General features: G+C 45.6%; 1 protein-coding gene across 2 annotated transcripts in view; it reads left to right on the top strand.

Moving 5' to 3' along the window:
- ccny (cyclin Y) overlaps positions 1 to 16,894 on the top strand; it is a 197,811-nt gene that overhangs the window by 139,777 nt on the left and 41,140 nt on the right. Inside the window, exons 3-4 of one of the 2 annotated variants that reach the window (XM_078425274.1) lie at positions 3,658 to 3,692; positions 13,974 to 14,074. In XM_078425274.1, the coding sequence (XP_078281400.1) occupies positions 3,658 to 3,692; positions 13,974 to 14,074 (136 nt within the window). Of the gene's footprint in view, positions 1 to 3,654; positions 3,693 to 13,973; positions 14,075 to 16,894 lie in introns of both variants that reach the window. The other variant, XM_078425266.1, reaches the window with a different exon arrangement.

Here is a 16,894-nt window from a genome sequence, read left to right as displayed (position 1 = left end):
GTCTGTACACTTCAGAATTCATTATGCTACCACCATCAGCAATTGTGTCATCAATGAAGATAAGTGAGCCAGTACCTTCAGCAGCCATACATGCCCAGGCCATAACACCCCCACCACCGTGTTTCACAGATGAGGTGGTATGCTTTGGATCTTGGGCAGTTCCTTCTCTCCTCCATACTTTGCTCCTGCCATCACTCTGATATGTTAATCTACGTCTCGTCTGTCCACAAGACCTTTTTCCAGAACTGTGGTTGCTCTTTTAAGTACTTCTTGGCAAACTGTAACCTGGCCATCCTATTTTTGCGGCTGACCAGTGGTTTGCATCTTGCAGCGTAGCCTCTGTATTTCTGTTCATGAAGTCTTCTGCGGACAGTGGTCATTGACAAATCCACACCTGAAGAGTGTTTCAGATTTGTCAGACAGGTGTTTGGGGATTTTTCTTTAATAGAGGGAGAATTCTTCTGCCATCAGATGTGGAGGTCTTCCTTGGCCTGCCAGTCCCTTTGCGATTAGTAAGCTCACCAGTGCTCTCTTTCTTCTAAATGATGTTCCAAACAGTTAATTTTGGTAAGCCTATGGTTTGGCTGATGTCTCTAACAGTTTTACTCTTGTTTCTCAGTCTCATAATGGCTTCTTTGACTTTCATTGGCACAACTTTGGTCCTCATGTTGATAAACAGCAATAAAAGTTTCCAAAGGTGATGGAAAGTCTGGAGGAAAGACTAGGTGCTGAGAGCTCTCTTATACCTGCATTAAGGAGGCAATTAATCACACCTGAGCAATTGCAAACACCCGTGAAGCCATGTGTCCCAAACATTATGGTGCCCTGAAATGGGGGGACTATGTATAAACACTGCTGTAATTTCGACATGGTGAAACCAAAATGTATAAAAATGGTCTTTATTAAAATCTGACAATGTACACTTCAACCACATGTGATTTTTTCCTATTACAAATCTCAAATTGTGGAGTTCAGAGGCAAATAAATAAAGGATGGGTCTTTGTCCCAAACATTATGGAGGGCACTGTATACCTTTTCTCCAGAGATGCCATCTGACCTCCTGAGTTACTCCAGATTTTTGTGTCTGTCTTCAGTTTAAACTAGCATCTGCAGTTCCTTCATACACACACTGAATTCCCAGTATCAGGTTATCATAGTCTTTCTGTATAAACAGCCAATCTACGAAAATATATTGACATAAATAAATTAGACACTAAATTTATTTATAAACACACAAAGTTCTACCAAACTACTTGACTAAGTTAAACTCAGTGGACATTGGCCTCAGAGCAAACATAGATTGGATGCACACAACTGTTCTTTCAGATGGAATTGGATGAAATTAGAGTTATAAAACTTTATTCAGCAGGTAATCTTCCATAATAATTCATTTCATGCAAGTCTTCTGTACGAAAGTGGGTGTGTTATGAAATGTTGTGGGTTTCAATGCAATATGCTTCTGAGGAGAATATAGTTGTTCCAACAACAAGCAACAGTAATATTCATATCCAGAGCAAATTCATTTTATTTTCGATTCTCTGTTTAGATTTAGATTTAGATTTAGATTTTTAGATTTAGAGATACAGCGCGGAAACAGGCCCTTCGGCCCACCGAGTCCGCGCCGCCCAGCGATCCCCGCACATTAACACTACCCTATACGCACTAGAGACATTATTTTTTTTAAAAACATTTACCCAGTCAATTAACCTACACACCTGTACGTCTTTGGAGTGTGGGAGGAAACCGAAGATCTCGGAGAAAACCCACGCAGGTCACGGGGAAAACGTACAAACTCCGTACAGACGGCGCCCGTAGTCAGGATCGAACCTGAGTCTCCGGCGCTGCATTTGCTGTAAGGCAGCAACTCTACCGCTGCGCCACCTTGCCGCTATGCAGTGTACGTGACACGTTGGTGCTAAAATCATGCGGTACACAATTTGTGTTAAAATATAACACACAGCCATTATGTCACAGTGAAATGAGCATTTGTGTTCCTTAATGTTCTTAATGATAGTGTACCTCACCAATGACTCCTGCCAGGGTATGCTGGAAGTTTGATATCTCTTTGCAAACACAATGTAATGCCCAACAAAACATAATTTGAAACAAGTTAAGTGTTTAACACAAAAGGCTTCGTACATTATGAAGATGTAATACTCTGGCATAAATCAAAATGTTTGTGTTTCTGTGTTCCTTAATGTTCCTCTCCTCCATGAATAGTATTCGAGCATTCAAATCATTGGAGACATTCTGTACACTCTGTAAAATCAAAATATCGGAAAATATAAAAGTAGTACCAAATGGGAAGAAAGGTCTTGAGCCGAAACGTCACCCGTTCCTTCTCTCCAGTGATGCTGCCTGTCCCCCTGAGTTACTCCAGCTTTTTGTGTCTATCTTCAGTTTGAACCAGCATCTGCAGTTCCTTCCTACAGGGTATCATGGTTGATATTGACAACCATAGTTTTTTTAACAGAAAACCTTTGTTCAACCAATGGCATGCATGAAGAATATTAAACATTCAAAATGTTGCCGTACCATAATCATTTTGCTTCACTGAACGTTTCTGCGTAGCAGCATCTTTGCAAAGAGTAATGGTACGATCACCCCACTTCTCTGGATTCAGTAAAGAGGGTGGAAAGCAAGGCCAAGCTTCTGTAACAATGAACCTTCAGCAAATATTTGCACCGTTATTCTGCAAGGCTGTAAATAAGGTTAATGATGGGTGTGCAAAGTTTCCATGCAAAGGGTAACCAAGGATGTGCCAAAACTTTGTACCATTTGTTACCGGTGATGGATTAGAATTTTTGAAGGAACCAAAGGAGTCAACTATAACCAGACAAGAAGGGTCCCGACCTGAAATGTCACCTAGCCATGTTCTCCAGAGATGCTGCCTGATCCACTCGGTTACCCCAGCACTTTTGAGTTTTTAACTAACAGTAAAAACATGTGCATGGATTAACATTTTAAGCAAGTATGGTGGTTTTTGTAGCAATGTCAAGAGTTGTTTTTATTGTCATATGTCCCAGATAGAACAATGCCATTCTGACTTCCAGCAACACAACAGAATATGTAAACATAGTACACTGTAAGCAATATGAAAAACGAGAGAGAAAAAAAGGTTGCAGCCAACAGGGTAATTCAACCAGCGACGTTAGTGATCTTGTTCAACCCAATATTGCCAATGGCCTCCTTAAAATTAAGATGCCATCTCTCACGAGAAGTATGGAGAGAGTTCTTTGTTTCCACTTTGGACCATGCATTTGGCTTCATGGACAAGTTTTTCACGTCACTGTGATAACTTTAATCCTCTCCTTATATTCGATCAGGCTCTTGGTCACTCTGATGAAGAGTCTCGACCCGAAACGTCACCTATTCCTTTGCTCCAGAGATGCTGAGTTACTCCAGCTTTTTGTGTCTGAAGAAGGGTCTCGACCCAAAACGTCACCCATTCCTTCTCTCCCGAGATGCTGCCTGACCTGCTGAGTTACTCCAGCATTTTGTGAATAAATACCTTCGATTTGTGTCTATCTTGGTCACTTTAATCTCCTCTTCCTTGGTTCATTGTTGATTCTCCTCTGCCTGATCTGCAAAAATGTTGAATTTACTGTTCATTCTGCATTGCTTTTTGTAAATATACTTTTTTTCCGTATTTTGCAGTGAGAGAGAAACGGAAAAGCCTCTATGTAAATCATGTAAGTAGCACCCTGTGATAGATTTCTACTCTACTTTTAGTGTTCCAAATTTTTGTTGTTGTGGTTTAGTCTGGTTTTTGCATTTAAAATTAGGTCAGGCCATATTGACACCACTGGATCATGTTGCTCATTCCCCTGTGCCAACCATGCCACTTCTCCTACCTCCCCCGCACACCCCCCCCCCCCCCCCCAACCCTACTCTACCTCTCCCACATCCACATCATCTCCCCATGGTACCTCCTCCGAGCCTCCCTCCACCCTTCCCCCCCCCCCCCCGTCCCCCTCAAGCCTGGATCTGACCCCAGCTATTAACCCCTGTCAGGTCTTCGCCATCTTCCCCATTTGCAATGTAGAATTGTTAGTCCTTAGAGGCTGTACCTTTGTACCCTTAAGCCAGCACCTCAACAAATTCCAGGCCCAGCATGATGTTCAGCTCTTCTCCATCGCCTCCGCCTCCAGGCCTTTTTCTCTGGTAAGGATTCCCCCCCCCCCCCCCTCCCAGTGACGGCCCCTTCTCCCATCTCCAACGTTCCTCCTCCTGGCGGACTCCCACCTGCCGGCCAACCGGGTAGCTTAAACTCAACGGGGATGGACATTGACAATAGACAATAGGTGCAGGAGGAGGCCATTCGGCCCTTCGAGCCAGCACCACCATTCAATGTGATCATGGCTGATCATTCTCAATCAGTACCCCGTTCCTGCCTTCTCCCCATATCCTTAAGAGCTCTATCTAGCTCTCTCTTGAATGCATTCAGAGAACTGGCCTCCACTGCCTTCTGAGGCAGAGAATTCCACAGATGCACAACTCTCTGACTGAAAAAGTTTTTCCTCATCTCAGTTCTAAATGGCCTACCCCTTATTCTTAAACTGTGGCCACTTGTTCTGGACTCCCCCAACATTGGGAACATGTTTCCTGCCTCTAACGTGTCCAACCCCTTAATAATCTTATACGTTTCGATAAGATCCCCTCTCATCCTTCTAAATTCCAGTGTATACAAGCCTAGTCGATCCAGTCTTTCAACATATGACAGTCCCGCCATTCCGGGAATTAATCTAGTAAACCTACGCTGCACGCCCTCAATAGCAAGAATATCCTTCCTCAAGTCTGAAGAAGGGTCTCGACCCGAAACGTCACCCATTCCTTCTCTCCCGAGATGCTGCCCAACCTGCTGAGTTACTCCAGCATTTTGTGAATATATCCTTCCTCAAATTGAGTTGAATTCTCCAATTTTATGTTACTTGCAAACATTTTGTTTATTTCCAACTCACGGCACCATATCAACCGTCTTGGCCTCTTCACTCACCTTCCCCGCTCCAATCCCACCCCGTCTGCCTGCACGGCCCTCCGCCCACTCAGCAACCATCCCAACACATCCGCTGACAAGGAAGGCGCTGCCGTGGTTCGCCAGGCTAATCTCTTCCATGGTTTGCCAGGCCAATCGCCTCCGCCTCCAGGCCTTTTTCTCTGGTAAGGAGTCCCGTCCCCCCCTCCCAGTGCCGGCCCCTTCTCCCATCTCCAACGTTCCTCCACCTCGCGGACTCCCACCTGCGGGCCACCCGGGTAGCTTAAACTCAACGGGGATGGACATTGAGCTCTTGGACATCTCCTCATGCCCGCCCCTTGTCCATGACCCCACGGACGCACCCTCGCCCACCGTCTTCCAGACTGTTACCTACCTCTGGTGATCTCCCCTCTACAGATTCCAACCTTTGCTCCACATTGCCTGCTTCCGTCTCCTTCCCAAAATCCCCCAACAGGACTACCCTGGCAGACCCATTGTCTCTGCCTGCCTCTGTCCCACAGAACCAACTTCCAAATACCTTGATGTCATCCTATCCCCTCCCCCTCCCGCCTTGTCCAGTCTCTTCTGACCTACATCTAAGACACCTCACACACCCTTCAGCTCTTCTATAACTCAACTTCTAGGCCCCCCATTGCCTCATCTTTACCATGGACGTCCAGTCCCTTCCTTTACATCTCCATCCCCAACCAGGAAGGTCCCCCTCTGGTTTTAACTTGAACCGGAACCCAATCCACTTCCCTCTTCTAACAAGCTCCTCCACCTGGCAAAGCTTTGCTGGTTGTGTCAAACAGTCCTCGTTCCAAATGTTCACCGGCACCATCCCCCAACTCTTTCTCCGCAACAACGATGACTGTATTGGGGCTACCTGCTGCCAGAACTCCAGTCTGAAGAAGGGTCTCGACCCGAAATGTCACCCATTCCTTCTCTCCAGAGATGCTGCCTGACCCGCTGAGTTACTCCAGCTTTTTGTGTCTACCTCCTGCTTCTCTCTGTCTGCAGAACTTGTTCATTTCATTAACTTTATCACTATCTTCCATCCTGCCCTTAAAATCACCTAGACTAGCTCTTGCACTCCCCCCCCCCCCCCCCCTCTTGATTTCTCTGTCTCCAACGCTGAGGTCAGAACATCAACTGATGTGTACTACAAACCCACCAATTCCCACAGTAATCTGGACTACACCACCTCCACCCCACTGGTAAAGACTCTCCCGCCTACTCTCAATTCTCAGTCGTCCGAGATGCTCTCTTTTTCTTCAGTACACATGGCTACCCCCCTCTTCTCATAGACTGACCCCTCACCCGTGTCTCCTCCATGTCCTGTGGTTCTGCTCTCCCTCCTGCACCTCCCGAACGGAACAAGGATTACTCCCCTGGTCCTTACCTTTCACCCCGCCAGATTCAGCATCCATCACATCACTCTCCGATATCTCCGCCATCCCCAACGTGATCCCACCACCAGTCGCATCTTCCCATCCCCACCCCTTTCTGCCTTCCGCAGAGACCACTCCCTCCGCCACTCCTTGGTTCATCCATTCCCTTCTCGCCCAAACTACTTCCCCCCCCAAGGTACTTTCCCCTTGCAACTGCAGGAGATGTAAAACCTGTCCCTCTACTTTCTCCCTCAAATCCACCCAGCGTTCCTTCCAAGTGAGACAGTGGTTCACATGCACCTCCTCTAACCTCATCTACTCTATCTGCTGTTGTCAATATGGCCTTTCATTACATTGGCGAGACCAAGCACAAAACTCGGTGTCTGTTTCACTGGACCTTTGCCCTCGGTCCATCAAGGCCTACTGGATCGTCCGGTTGCTAACCATTTTAACTCCCATTCCCATACTGACCTTTCTGTCCTGGGCCTCCTCCATTTCCAGAGTAAGGCCACACGCTAACTGGAGGAACAGCACCCCGTATTAACGATTCAATGGTTCTTTATTGTCAGGTGTGCGCAATACAGTGACATTCTTGTGCACAACCCACAAATGTACAGTCGCCATCTTTTGGTGACATTTACAAAGAAAGAGCCCAAAGTCCGGTCCACAGTCATGTTCCATTCGGGTAGCTTACAACTCAACGGTATAAAACATTAAATTGAATTCTCCAATTTTATGTTACTTGCTAACACCCCACCCCACTTCTCTTCCCTGTGCCCTATCAGGACTTGCACCCATCTCCCCTTCCACCTTCATTCCTTCCTCTGACTTCGCAATTCAAACTCATCCATCCTCATCTCACACATCTCACACATTTGTTCTTTTCATCTCTGGTCTTTGTCCAACAAACCTGCCCTATCCAAAACTTCCCTCGCTTGTATCCACCTATCCCTCTCCAGGCTTTGCCCCACCCCTTCTGTCCTCCAGCTTTCTCCCCCCCCCCCCCCCCCTCTGCCACCACAATCAGTCCGAAGAAGGGTTCTGACCTGAAGGGTCACCTGTCCATGTTCTCCAGGGATGCTGCCTTACCTGCTGAGCTACTCCAGCACTTTGTGGCTTTTTGGGGGTTATTTTAAAGTTCTAACTATGAATTCAATAAGGTAATAATGACAATTTTAGGTGAATTTGAATCTTAAAAAGGCAATTACTTTCTTGTTACATTCACACCGAAGCACAATCTTTTGCCAGTGTTTGAATTTTATTGTAAAATTAATAATTCTGTGCTCTTATTATCATGTTTCAGTGCTTGAATGTGAAAATACTCTTGTTAAAGTTATGAGAAGTCAGCTAATTTAATTTTGAACGGGGCGGCACGGTGGCGCAGCGGTAGAGTTTCTGCCGTACTAGCCAGAGACCCTGGTTCATTCCTGACTACGGGTGCTGTCTGTACGGAGTTTGTACGTTCTCCCCGTCACCTGCGTGGGGTTTCTCCGAGTATTTTGGTTTCCTCCCACACTCCAAGGACGTAGGTTAATTGGCTTGGTATAAATGTAAAAAATGTCCCTAGTGTAGGATTGTGTTAATGTGCAGGGATCGCTGGTCGGCGTGGACCTGGTATTAGATCAGCTTTGATTCCTTAGTTTGGTTTAGAGATCCAGCACAGAAACAGGCCCTTCGGCCCACCGAGTCGGCACCGACCAGCGATCCCCGCACACTAACACTATCCTACATGCACTCAGGACCATGTTACATTCATACCAAGCCAATTAACCTACAAATCTGTAATCTTTGGCATGTGGGAGGAAACCAAAGATCTCAGAGACAACCCACACGGTCACGGAGAGAACGTACAAACTCCGTACAGACAGAACCCGTAGCCGGGATCAAACCCGGGTCTCTGGCGCTGTAAGCGCAGTAAGTCAGAAACTCTATCGCTGGGCCACCGCGCCAACTGTATGAATTCTTGTCTGAATTGAGGTCGGTTCACTGTATTTGTGAAAAGCGTGCCATGGCAGTCCATTGCTTCCTGTATTTTTAATTTAGATCCTGACCTTCATTTTTCTCCTTTCTGCTTTTCTTTTTCACGTTTTTCCTTTATTCTTAAAGCACTTGTTATACTAATCGTTTGTTTAGTGCGGTCAGCCCTTTTACTCCTGCCTTTTTTTGTCCTGAAGGGTTGAAGGTTGTATTTAGTTTGGAGTTGTCTCTTTCTTTGTATCTTGCTTTATAATTCAGCGACTGTCCTCATTGTCGTTCATGCGATCATTTCACTTTTCCCTTCTCTGCTACTTTAAACTCGGCATTCTCAGTTTCCTGCCGCTGAAAACTGCAGAGCACTGAGCACTGCCACCCTGTGTTATTGAGTTATTATAATCACCAGTCACATCTGAAGCATGTTGCAAGGAAGGCTTGTGTGAGTGGCCTGGCAGAGAGGGGCCAAATTGGAGGAGCAGCGGTAGAGTTTCTGCCTTCTGCAGTTGTACAGGGCCCTAGTGAGAACGCACCTGGAGTACTGTGTGCAGTTTTGGTCTCCAAACTTGAGGAAGGATATTCTTGCTATTGAGGGCGTGCAGCGTAGGTTTACTAGGTTAATTCCCGGAATGGCGGGACTTTCATATGTTGAAAGACTGGAGCGACTAGGCTTGTATACACTGGAATTTAGAAGGATGAGAGGAGATCTTATCGAAACGTATAAGATTATTAAGGGGTTGGACACGTTAGAGGCAGGAAACATGTTCCCAATGTTGGGGGAGTCCAGAACAAGGGGCCACAGTTTAAAAATAAGGTGTAGGCCATTTAGAACTGAGATGAGGAAAAACTTTTTCAGTCAGAGAGTTGTGAATCTGTGGAATTCTCTGCCTCAGAAGGCAGTGGAGGCCAATTCTCTGAATGCATTCAAGAGAGAGCTGGATAGATCTCTTAAGGATAGCGGAGTGAGGGGGTATGGGGAGAAGGCAGGAACGGGGTACTGATTGAGAATGATCAGCCATGATCACATTGAATGGCGGTGCTGGCTCGAAGGGCCGAATGGCCTCCTCCTGCACCTATTGTCTATTATCCATAGCAGCACCTCGTATTTGGCTTGGGCAGCTTGCAACCCAACGGTATGAATATTGAAAATAGACACAAAATGCTGGAGTAACTCAGCGGGACAGGCAGCACCTCTGGAGAGATGGAACGGGTGACGTTTTGGGTCGAGATCCTTCTTCAGACTGATAGACAGGGGAAAGGGAAATGAGAGATGTCGACAGTGATGCCGAGAGGAATAGAACGAATGAATGAAAGATGAGCAAAAAAAGCAACGATGATAAAAGAAACAGGCCATTCTTAGCTGTTTGCTAGGTGGGAACGAGAAGCTGGTGTGACTTGGTTGTGGGAGGGATGGAGAGAGAGGGAGATCAGGGGTTACTTGAAGTTAGAGAAATCAATATTCATGCCACAGGGTTGCAAGCTGCCCAGGCAAAGTATGAGATGCTTTTCCTCCAATTTGACTCCTCTAACCAAGTAACCATTGCTTTCCCTCTCCTCATCCTAGTTCTCCGACTAGTTTCACTGTCCTTCTGATTAATTTTTCTGATTGTATGCCTCCTTGTCACCTTCCCCTCAGCTAACAGTGATCCATTCTACATTTCCGTGATCATCGTCGAATTTGATCTGTCGTTTTCACACCTCACCCTTCCATATCTCTAGTCATCTTCTCCCCCCTGACTCTCGGCTTGAAGAAGGGTCTCGACCCGAAACGTCACCCGTCCCTTCTCTCCAGAGATGCTTGCTGCCTGTCCCGCTGAGTTACTCCAGCATTTTGTGTCTTTCTTGGGAGCTCTGTTAGCCCGGCAGTCAATTCAAGAAAATACTCATCCAGCAAATCTGTGTTTTAAAAGCTTCTCAGTAAAACAACTGTCCAAGATTCCATGACAACAAATTCCCGTATAGGTGGAATCCTGGGTGTTCACAGTGATCGCAGTTCCAACTGCATCCTTGCAGTCTCTTCTCTCTAACGATCGAAAACATTCCAGAGAGATTTTGTCAGACATTTGGGATGCTAGTGGATCTGTTATGACAATTATGTCTTCTTGTGCGGTGAATGGAGTATTGATACTCATCATTTCCCTACCAATAATAGATTCCATCTCTTTCATTTTGTGTGTGTGTGTGTGTGTGCGCGTGTGTGCGTGTGTGTGTGTGTGTGTGTGTGTGTGCGTGCGTGTGTGTGTGTGTGTGTGTGTGTGTGTGTGCGTGTGTGTGTGTTTCTCCCTATCTCTTTTCCTCTGTCTCCCTCACTTCTGTCTCCCCCACTGGCCTCCCTCTACATCCTCTCCCTCTCTGCCCTCTGCCCGCACCCCTCTGCCCTCAGCCCTCTCTCTCCTGCCCTCTCCCCCCTGCCCTCTCCCCCCTGCCCTCTCCCCCCTGCCCTCTCCCCTGCCCTCTCCCCCCTGCCCTCTCCCCCCTGCCCTCTCCCCCCTGCCCTCTCCCCCCTGCCCTCTCCCCCCTGCCCTCTCCCCCCTGCCCTCTCCCCCTGCCCATTCATGGAAATGTGCGATGGTTTGTTTGTGCTGGATCAGAACTCCTGTTAATTCAGCGTGAAGCTCCAACCTTACAGAAAGACCTTGGCTCTACAGTTTCCTCAGACAGGCCGACTGGTTCTGGGTCTGAAGAATGGCCTCGACCCGAAACGTCACCCATTCCTTCTCTCCAGAGATGCTGCCTGTCCCGCTGAGTTACTCCAGCATTTTGTGTCTATCTGCTGATAATGGATGATCAGCCGTGATCACATTGAATGGCGGGTATTTATTCACAAAATGCTGGAGTAACTCAGCAGGTCAGGCAGCATCTCAGGAGAGAAGGAATGGGCGACGTTTCGGGTCGATACCCTTCTTCAGACTGGTGCTGGCTCGAAGGACCGAATGTCCTACTCCTGCACCTATTTTCTATGTTTCGATGTCTTTTGCTTCCAATAACCAGGGCAAATTCTGGATCCAGTTTGCCACATGCCTTGGATCCTTTGTGCTGACCTTCTCGTCCAGCCTAGCATGTGGGACTCTGTCAAAAACCCACACTGAAGTTCATATAAGCTGCATATCTACCAATCTGTCCTTCATCAATTTTCTTTCTACCTTCCTGAAATAAAAAAAACTCAGTCAGACTTGTGAGCAGTGATTTCTCCCCTGCACTAAACCATGCTTACTCCTCCTCCTCCTCCTCCTCATCATCATCAGCCCCTCCCTTCCCCTTCCAAGTGAACATAATTGCTGACCATCGATATCTTTACCAACGACTTCCCTACCGTCCCACCATCCTGTGGTTTAAGGGCTTTACTTTCTGAACAAGGAGACAACGTTAGCAATCCTTGAACAAGGGAGGACTTTAGCTTCAGTTTCAGTTTTAGTTTATTGTCAAGTGACCAGTGGAAAGCTTTTATAAGAAAATAACTGCAGATGCTTATTCACAAAATGCTGGAGTAACTCAGCAGGTCAGGCAGCATCTCAGGAGAGAAGGAATGGGTGACATTTCGGGTCGAGACCCTTCTTCAGACGTGGAAAGCTTTTGTTACGTGCTCGTCAGTCAGTGGAAAGACAATACCACCGAATGGCCTTCTCCTGCACCTATTTTCTATTGTCTATTGTCTAATACATGATTACCATAGAGACATTCACAGTGTGCAGATAAATGATAAGGGAATAACGTTTAGTGCAAGGTAAAGCCAGTAAAGTCCGATCAAAGATAGTCCGAGGGTCACCAATGTGGTAGGCTGAAGTCCAGCACTGCTCTCTGGTTGTGGTGGGATGATTCAGTTGCCCGATAACAGCTGGGAAAAAACTGCCCCTGAATCTGGAGGTGTGCGTTTTCACATTTCTGTACCTTTTGCCTGATGGGAGAGGGGAGAAGAGGGTGTGGCCGGGGTGCGACTCGTCCTTGATTATGCTGCTGGCCTTGCCGAGGCAGCGTGAGGTGTAATGGAAGGGAGGTTGGTTTGTGTGGTGGTCTGGGCTGCGTCCATAATTGGCTGCAATTTCTTGCGGTCTTAGGTGGAGCAGTTCCCAAACCAAGGTGTGATGCATCCTGATAAAATGCTTTCTTAGCTAGCCTATGTTTATGATTTTTTAGAATGCAGCAAAGAGGGCCTGGAATGAACATCAGGATGCAAAGAAAGTGCAAAGTGAAAGATATTGAAAATGATAAAATGGGAATAGTGAGGGTTGAAGGATGAGATGGTAGACATGGAATTAGGCGATAAATAAATTCTCATTTACAGCGGACCAAAAATAGAGGTTTAAGGTGTGGGGGGAAAGATTTAATAGGAACCTGAGGGGTAACTGTTTCACACAAAGGATGGTGGGTGCATGGAGCGAGCTGCCGGTGAAGGTAGTTGAGGCAGGTAGCATTGCAACGTTTAAGAAACATTGGACAGGTACAAGGATAGGACAGATTTGGAGGGATGTGGGCCAAACGCAGGCAGATGGGACTAGTGTAGACGGGACATGTTCGTTCGTGTGGGCAAGTTCATTGTATCACTCTGTGACTCTGCTGAATATGTTATTAAAATATGTCAAGAAAATTAAAAATATCTGAGAGTACGTATGAACAATTAAAGAATGGGCCCGAACGTGCGCGTGCCAGTGTTCTAGGCAGAACCCGTTTAAATAAAAGCAAGTCCAGGACTTCTGCACATTTGCTAGTGACTGTAAGGACCTGGCCTTTCTGAGAGGCTCGGATGGCTAAATCTGTTAGTTCTCTCTGCCTATGGACTTCCCAGAGACGTACTGACGCTGCTGTCCATGTGCAGAAATCGAGAACCCCCGATTGATTTTTGATGGATATTTTAGTGCTGCAAATAGAAACATAGAAAATAGGTGCAGGAGTAGGCCATTTGGCCCTTCGAGCCTGCACCGCCATTCAATATGATCATGGCTGATCATCCAGCTCAGTAACCTGTACCTGCCTTCTCTCCATACCCCCTGATCACTTTAGCCACAAGGGCCACATCTAACTCCCTCTTAAATATAGCCAATGAACTGGCCTCAACTACCTTCTGTGGCAGAGAATTCCACAGACTCACCACTCTCTGTGTGAAGAAATGTTTTCTCATCTCGGTCCTAAAAGACTTCCCCCTTATCATTAAGCTGTGACCCCTGGTTCTGGACTCCCCCAACATCGGGAACAATCTTCCCGCATCTAGCCTCTCCAACCCCTTAAGAATTTTATATGTTTCAATAAGATCCCCCCTCAGTCTTCTAAATTCCAGCGAGTATAAGCCTAGTCTATCCAGTCTTTCTTCATATGAAAGTCCTGCCATCCCAGGGATCAATCTGGTGAACCTTCTCTGTACTCCCTCTAAGGCGAGAATGTCAAATAAAATGCAAAAGAGCAATAGGGTGGTGAAATCTACTTGGCAAAATGCGAACTGCCCGCCTCGTTTCTTCTCGTGACTATTGCGGCTCCACTTCACGGGACATTCTGCAAAAGCACTTGGTCAAGCCTCGTGGATTGTCAAACCCGCATCGGTTGTTGTCAAGGTTTGAATGTGAAAGGACTTTTGTTGGCACGCAAAATGGGGGGCGGTTTGAACTGCCGGCCAGCTCGGGTCTGATTTGTATCTTGTTTCTCAGCAACCTCCAGGGCAGATGAGGAGGAAATACAGCTCCTGCTCCACCATATTCCTGGACGACAGCACAGTCAGTCAGCCAAATCTCAAATATACCATCAAATGGTGAGTACCAAACGGGCAAGACTGGGGCAAGTTCTCTTGCAAGGTGTTATTTAAAAATTCATAAATGCAATGATTTTCTCTGTCCAAAATCCAACATGGAAGATAGCAGAATGGACTTGAGGGCTTGCGTCTCATCTTTAAACCTGGTATTGGGTTTATTTATTGTCACGTGAAATATAGGGATAACAGATCAGATCACAAAGGTACAGTGAAATGCTTTTGGTTGAATGCTATTATGCAGGTAGTGTACACAAGAGGCTATGGGGAGAAGGCAGGAGAATGGGGTTAGGAGGGAGAGATAGATCAGCCATGATTGGATGGCCGAGTAGACTTGATGGGCCGAATGGCCTAATTCTACTCCTATCCCTTATGACCTTATCAACAGGTAGACAAAGAGAAAAATGAAAAGCATTGTTAACTTTACAGTTTAAACAGCCTTCATCAGAATACAGGTGTGCAGGAAGCTTGGTGAACCAGCATTATGGTAAATGTTTTTTTTTTGGTAATATTTTGTTATTGTTGATAGATCTTCACTCTCTCACGCAAGGTTGCAGTCGCTGGCTCGTAGTCAACGTGACACACCTTACCCTTCCATATCTGTGTGTGTGTCTCTCTCTCTCTCTCTCTCTCTCTCTCTCTCTCTCTCTCTCTCTCTCTCTCTCTCTCTCTCTCTCTCTCTCTCTCTCTCTCTCTCTCTCTCTCTGTCTCTCTCTCTCTCTCTCTCTCTCTCTCTCTCTCTCTGTCTCTCTCTGTCAATTTTTTCAATTTAATTTTTAAAACTTTATTGGCATGATAAGATACATCATTATATTGCCAAAGTATAGAACATAACATGCATATTTAAAATGCATGAATATAAATACAATTATACAATGCATGGGTAGATATGCCCCTGTACACACACACACACACACACACACATATATATACACGCAATACATTTATAGCCTTTTATCGATTGCTATTCGTTCTTGCAGTTGTAGGCAGTGCAGCAAGGTAGCAAGTTTAGCAAGTCAATATTAATTTCTTAGTGTCAATTAGTGTCAATTTATGTATGCGTGTATGTGTACATGTTGGTCACTCACTGTCTCTCAGGTTGTGGCATGCTGTTACGTATTGTGCGCCAAAATGTGCCATATTTCCTTTGTCAAGGATTATTCTTAGTTTTGATGTATCATCTAGTTCTTTAAAATCTGGGGTTGCCAGACTGAGTTTTTCAAAGTATATTTTCCTTATTTTATCGAATTATTTACATTTTAAGAGGAAGTGCACCTCTGTTTCAACCTCATCTGTCAAACAGTGACCGCATATTCTATTTTCTCTTGGTTGCCAAGATCTCTTCTGTCTTCCTTTTTCAACTGCCAAATGGTGGTCACTTAACCTGTACTTGGTGAGGGTCTGTCTCTGCTTTATATCTCTAATAGTTGAGAGATAGTCTGCCAATTTATAATCTCTTTTTAGGGCATGGTAGCATTCTAATCTGCTTTGGCTTTTGGTTACTTTATCCCAATGTTCCAAATAGATTTCTTTGCATTGTTTAATAATTTGGTTCACTCTAACTGGTGATTGGAAAGCAGTGTTGATCTGAGACTGGTCAAGGTTTAGCTGCATAGGGGTAGTTAGTCTCAGTACCAACTGACACAGGGAACTCTTTTCTGAGTTCCCCTCTTGGGTTTGGAGGGCTTTGAACTGGAGGGTGTCTGGGGGACTAGATTTAAGGTGATTCCAAAAATTTAGTGCTCGTTTCTGGATATTTATTATCAGTGGGTATCTACCTAATTCCGCCCTACATGCGTTTGTTGGTGTTTTCCTTTGGATGCGGAGGATGTTCCGACAAAACTCCGCATGTAGGGCCTCTGTTGTGTGTTTTTCCCATTTAGTATGGCTATGGTGACTGAGTGGACCCCATACTTCACTACCATAAAGCGCAATGGGCTGAATTACACTGGCAAATATTTTAAGACAGATTTTAATTGGAATTTGAATGTTGTAGAATCTTCTTTTTATTGCATACAGAGCTCTTCGAGCTTTCTCTTTTAGTGCATTCACTGCCATGCTAAAGCTCCCTGATGCTGCAACAGTTAGACCAAGGTAAGTGTGTTCGATAATGATACCATTGAGAATGAATTGGTATTTGTCTTCCTGACATCTGGGTCTTTTTTGAAAAATCATGATGTTGGTTTTCTTTAGATTTAGTGCCAGGGCCCAATTTTGGCAGTACTCATCGAGTAGGTCTAACTGTTGCTGCAGTCCCTGTTCTGTGGGAGACAACAAAACCAAGTCATCCGCATAAAGCAGGGATTTTACCTCTCCGTCCAGAAGACAGAGGCCTGGCGCTGTGCTCTGGTCCATCTTTTCCTGCCAAATCGTTTATGTACACATTATACAGTGTAGGGCTCAGATTGCAGCCTTGCCGGACGCCTCTTCTCTGGGTGAAGAGATCAGTGCATTTGTCCCCAATTTTGACACCACATTTATTATTCAAATACATTGATTTAATAAGGTCATATACCTTTCTTCCGATACCACAATGGAGAAGTTTGTAATAAAGCCCTTCGTGCCAAATAGAGTCAAATGCTTTCTTAAAGTCAATAAAACAGGCAAATATTTTTCCATTTTTTGCTTGATGTGTATGTTTTTCAATGAGAGTGTGGAGGGTATAGATATGGTCAGTGGTGCGGTGTTTTGGAAGGAAGCCAATTTGTTTTTTACTGAGAATATTATATTTGCTAAGGAAATCCTGCATTCTGTTATTTATAATACTGCAGAATAACTTCCCTAGGCAGCTACTGACACAGATGCCACGATAATTGTTTGGAT

This window comes from Rhinoraja longicauda, chromosome 2 (genome assembly GCF_053455715.1).
Source record: "Rhinoraja longicauda isolate Sanriku21f chromosome 2, sRhiLon1.1, whole genome shotgun sequence".
In the NCBI taxonomy this organism is placed as follows: domain Eukaryota; kingdom Metazoa; phylum Chordata; class Chondrichthyes; order Rajiformes; family Arhynchobatidae; genus Rhinoraja; species Rhinoraja longicauda.
This window is presented reverse-complemented; position numbering and strand designations above follow the sequence as displayed.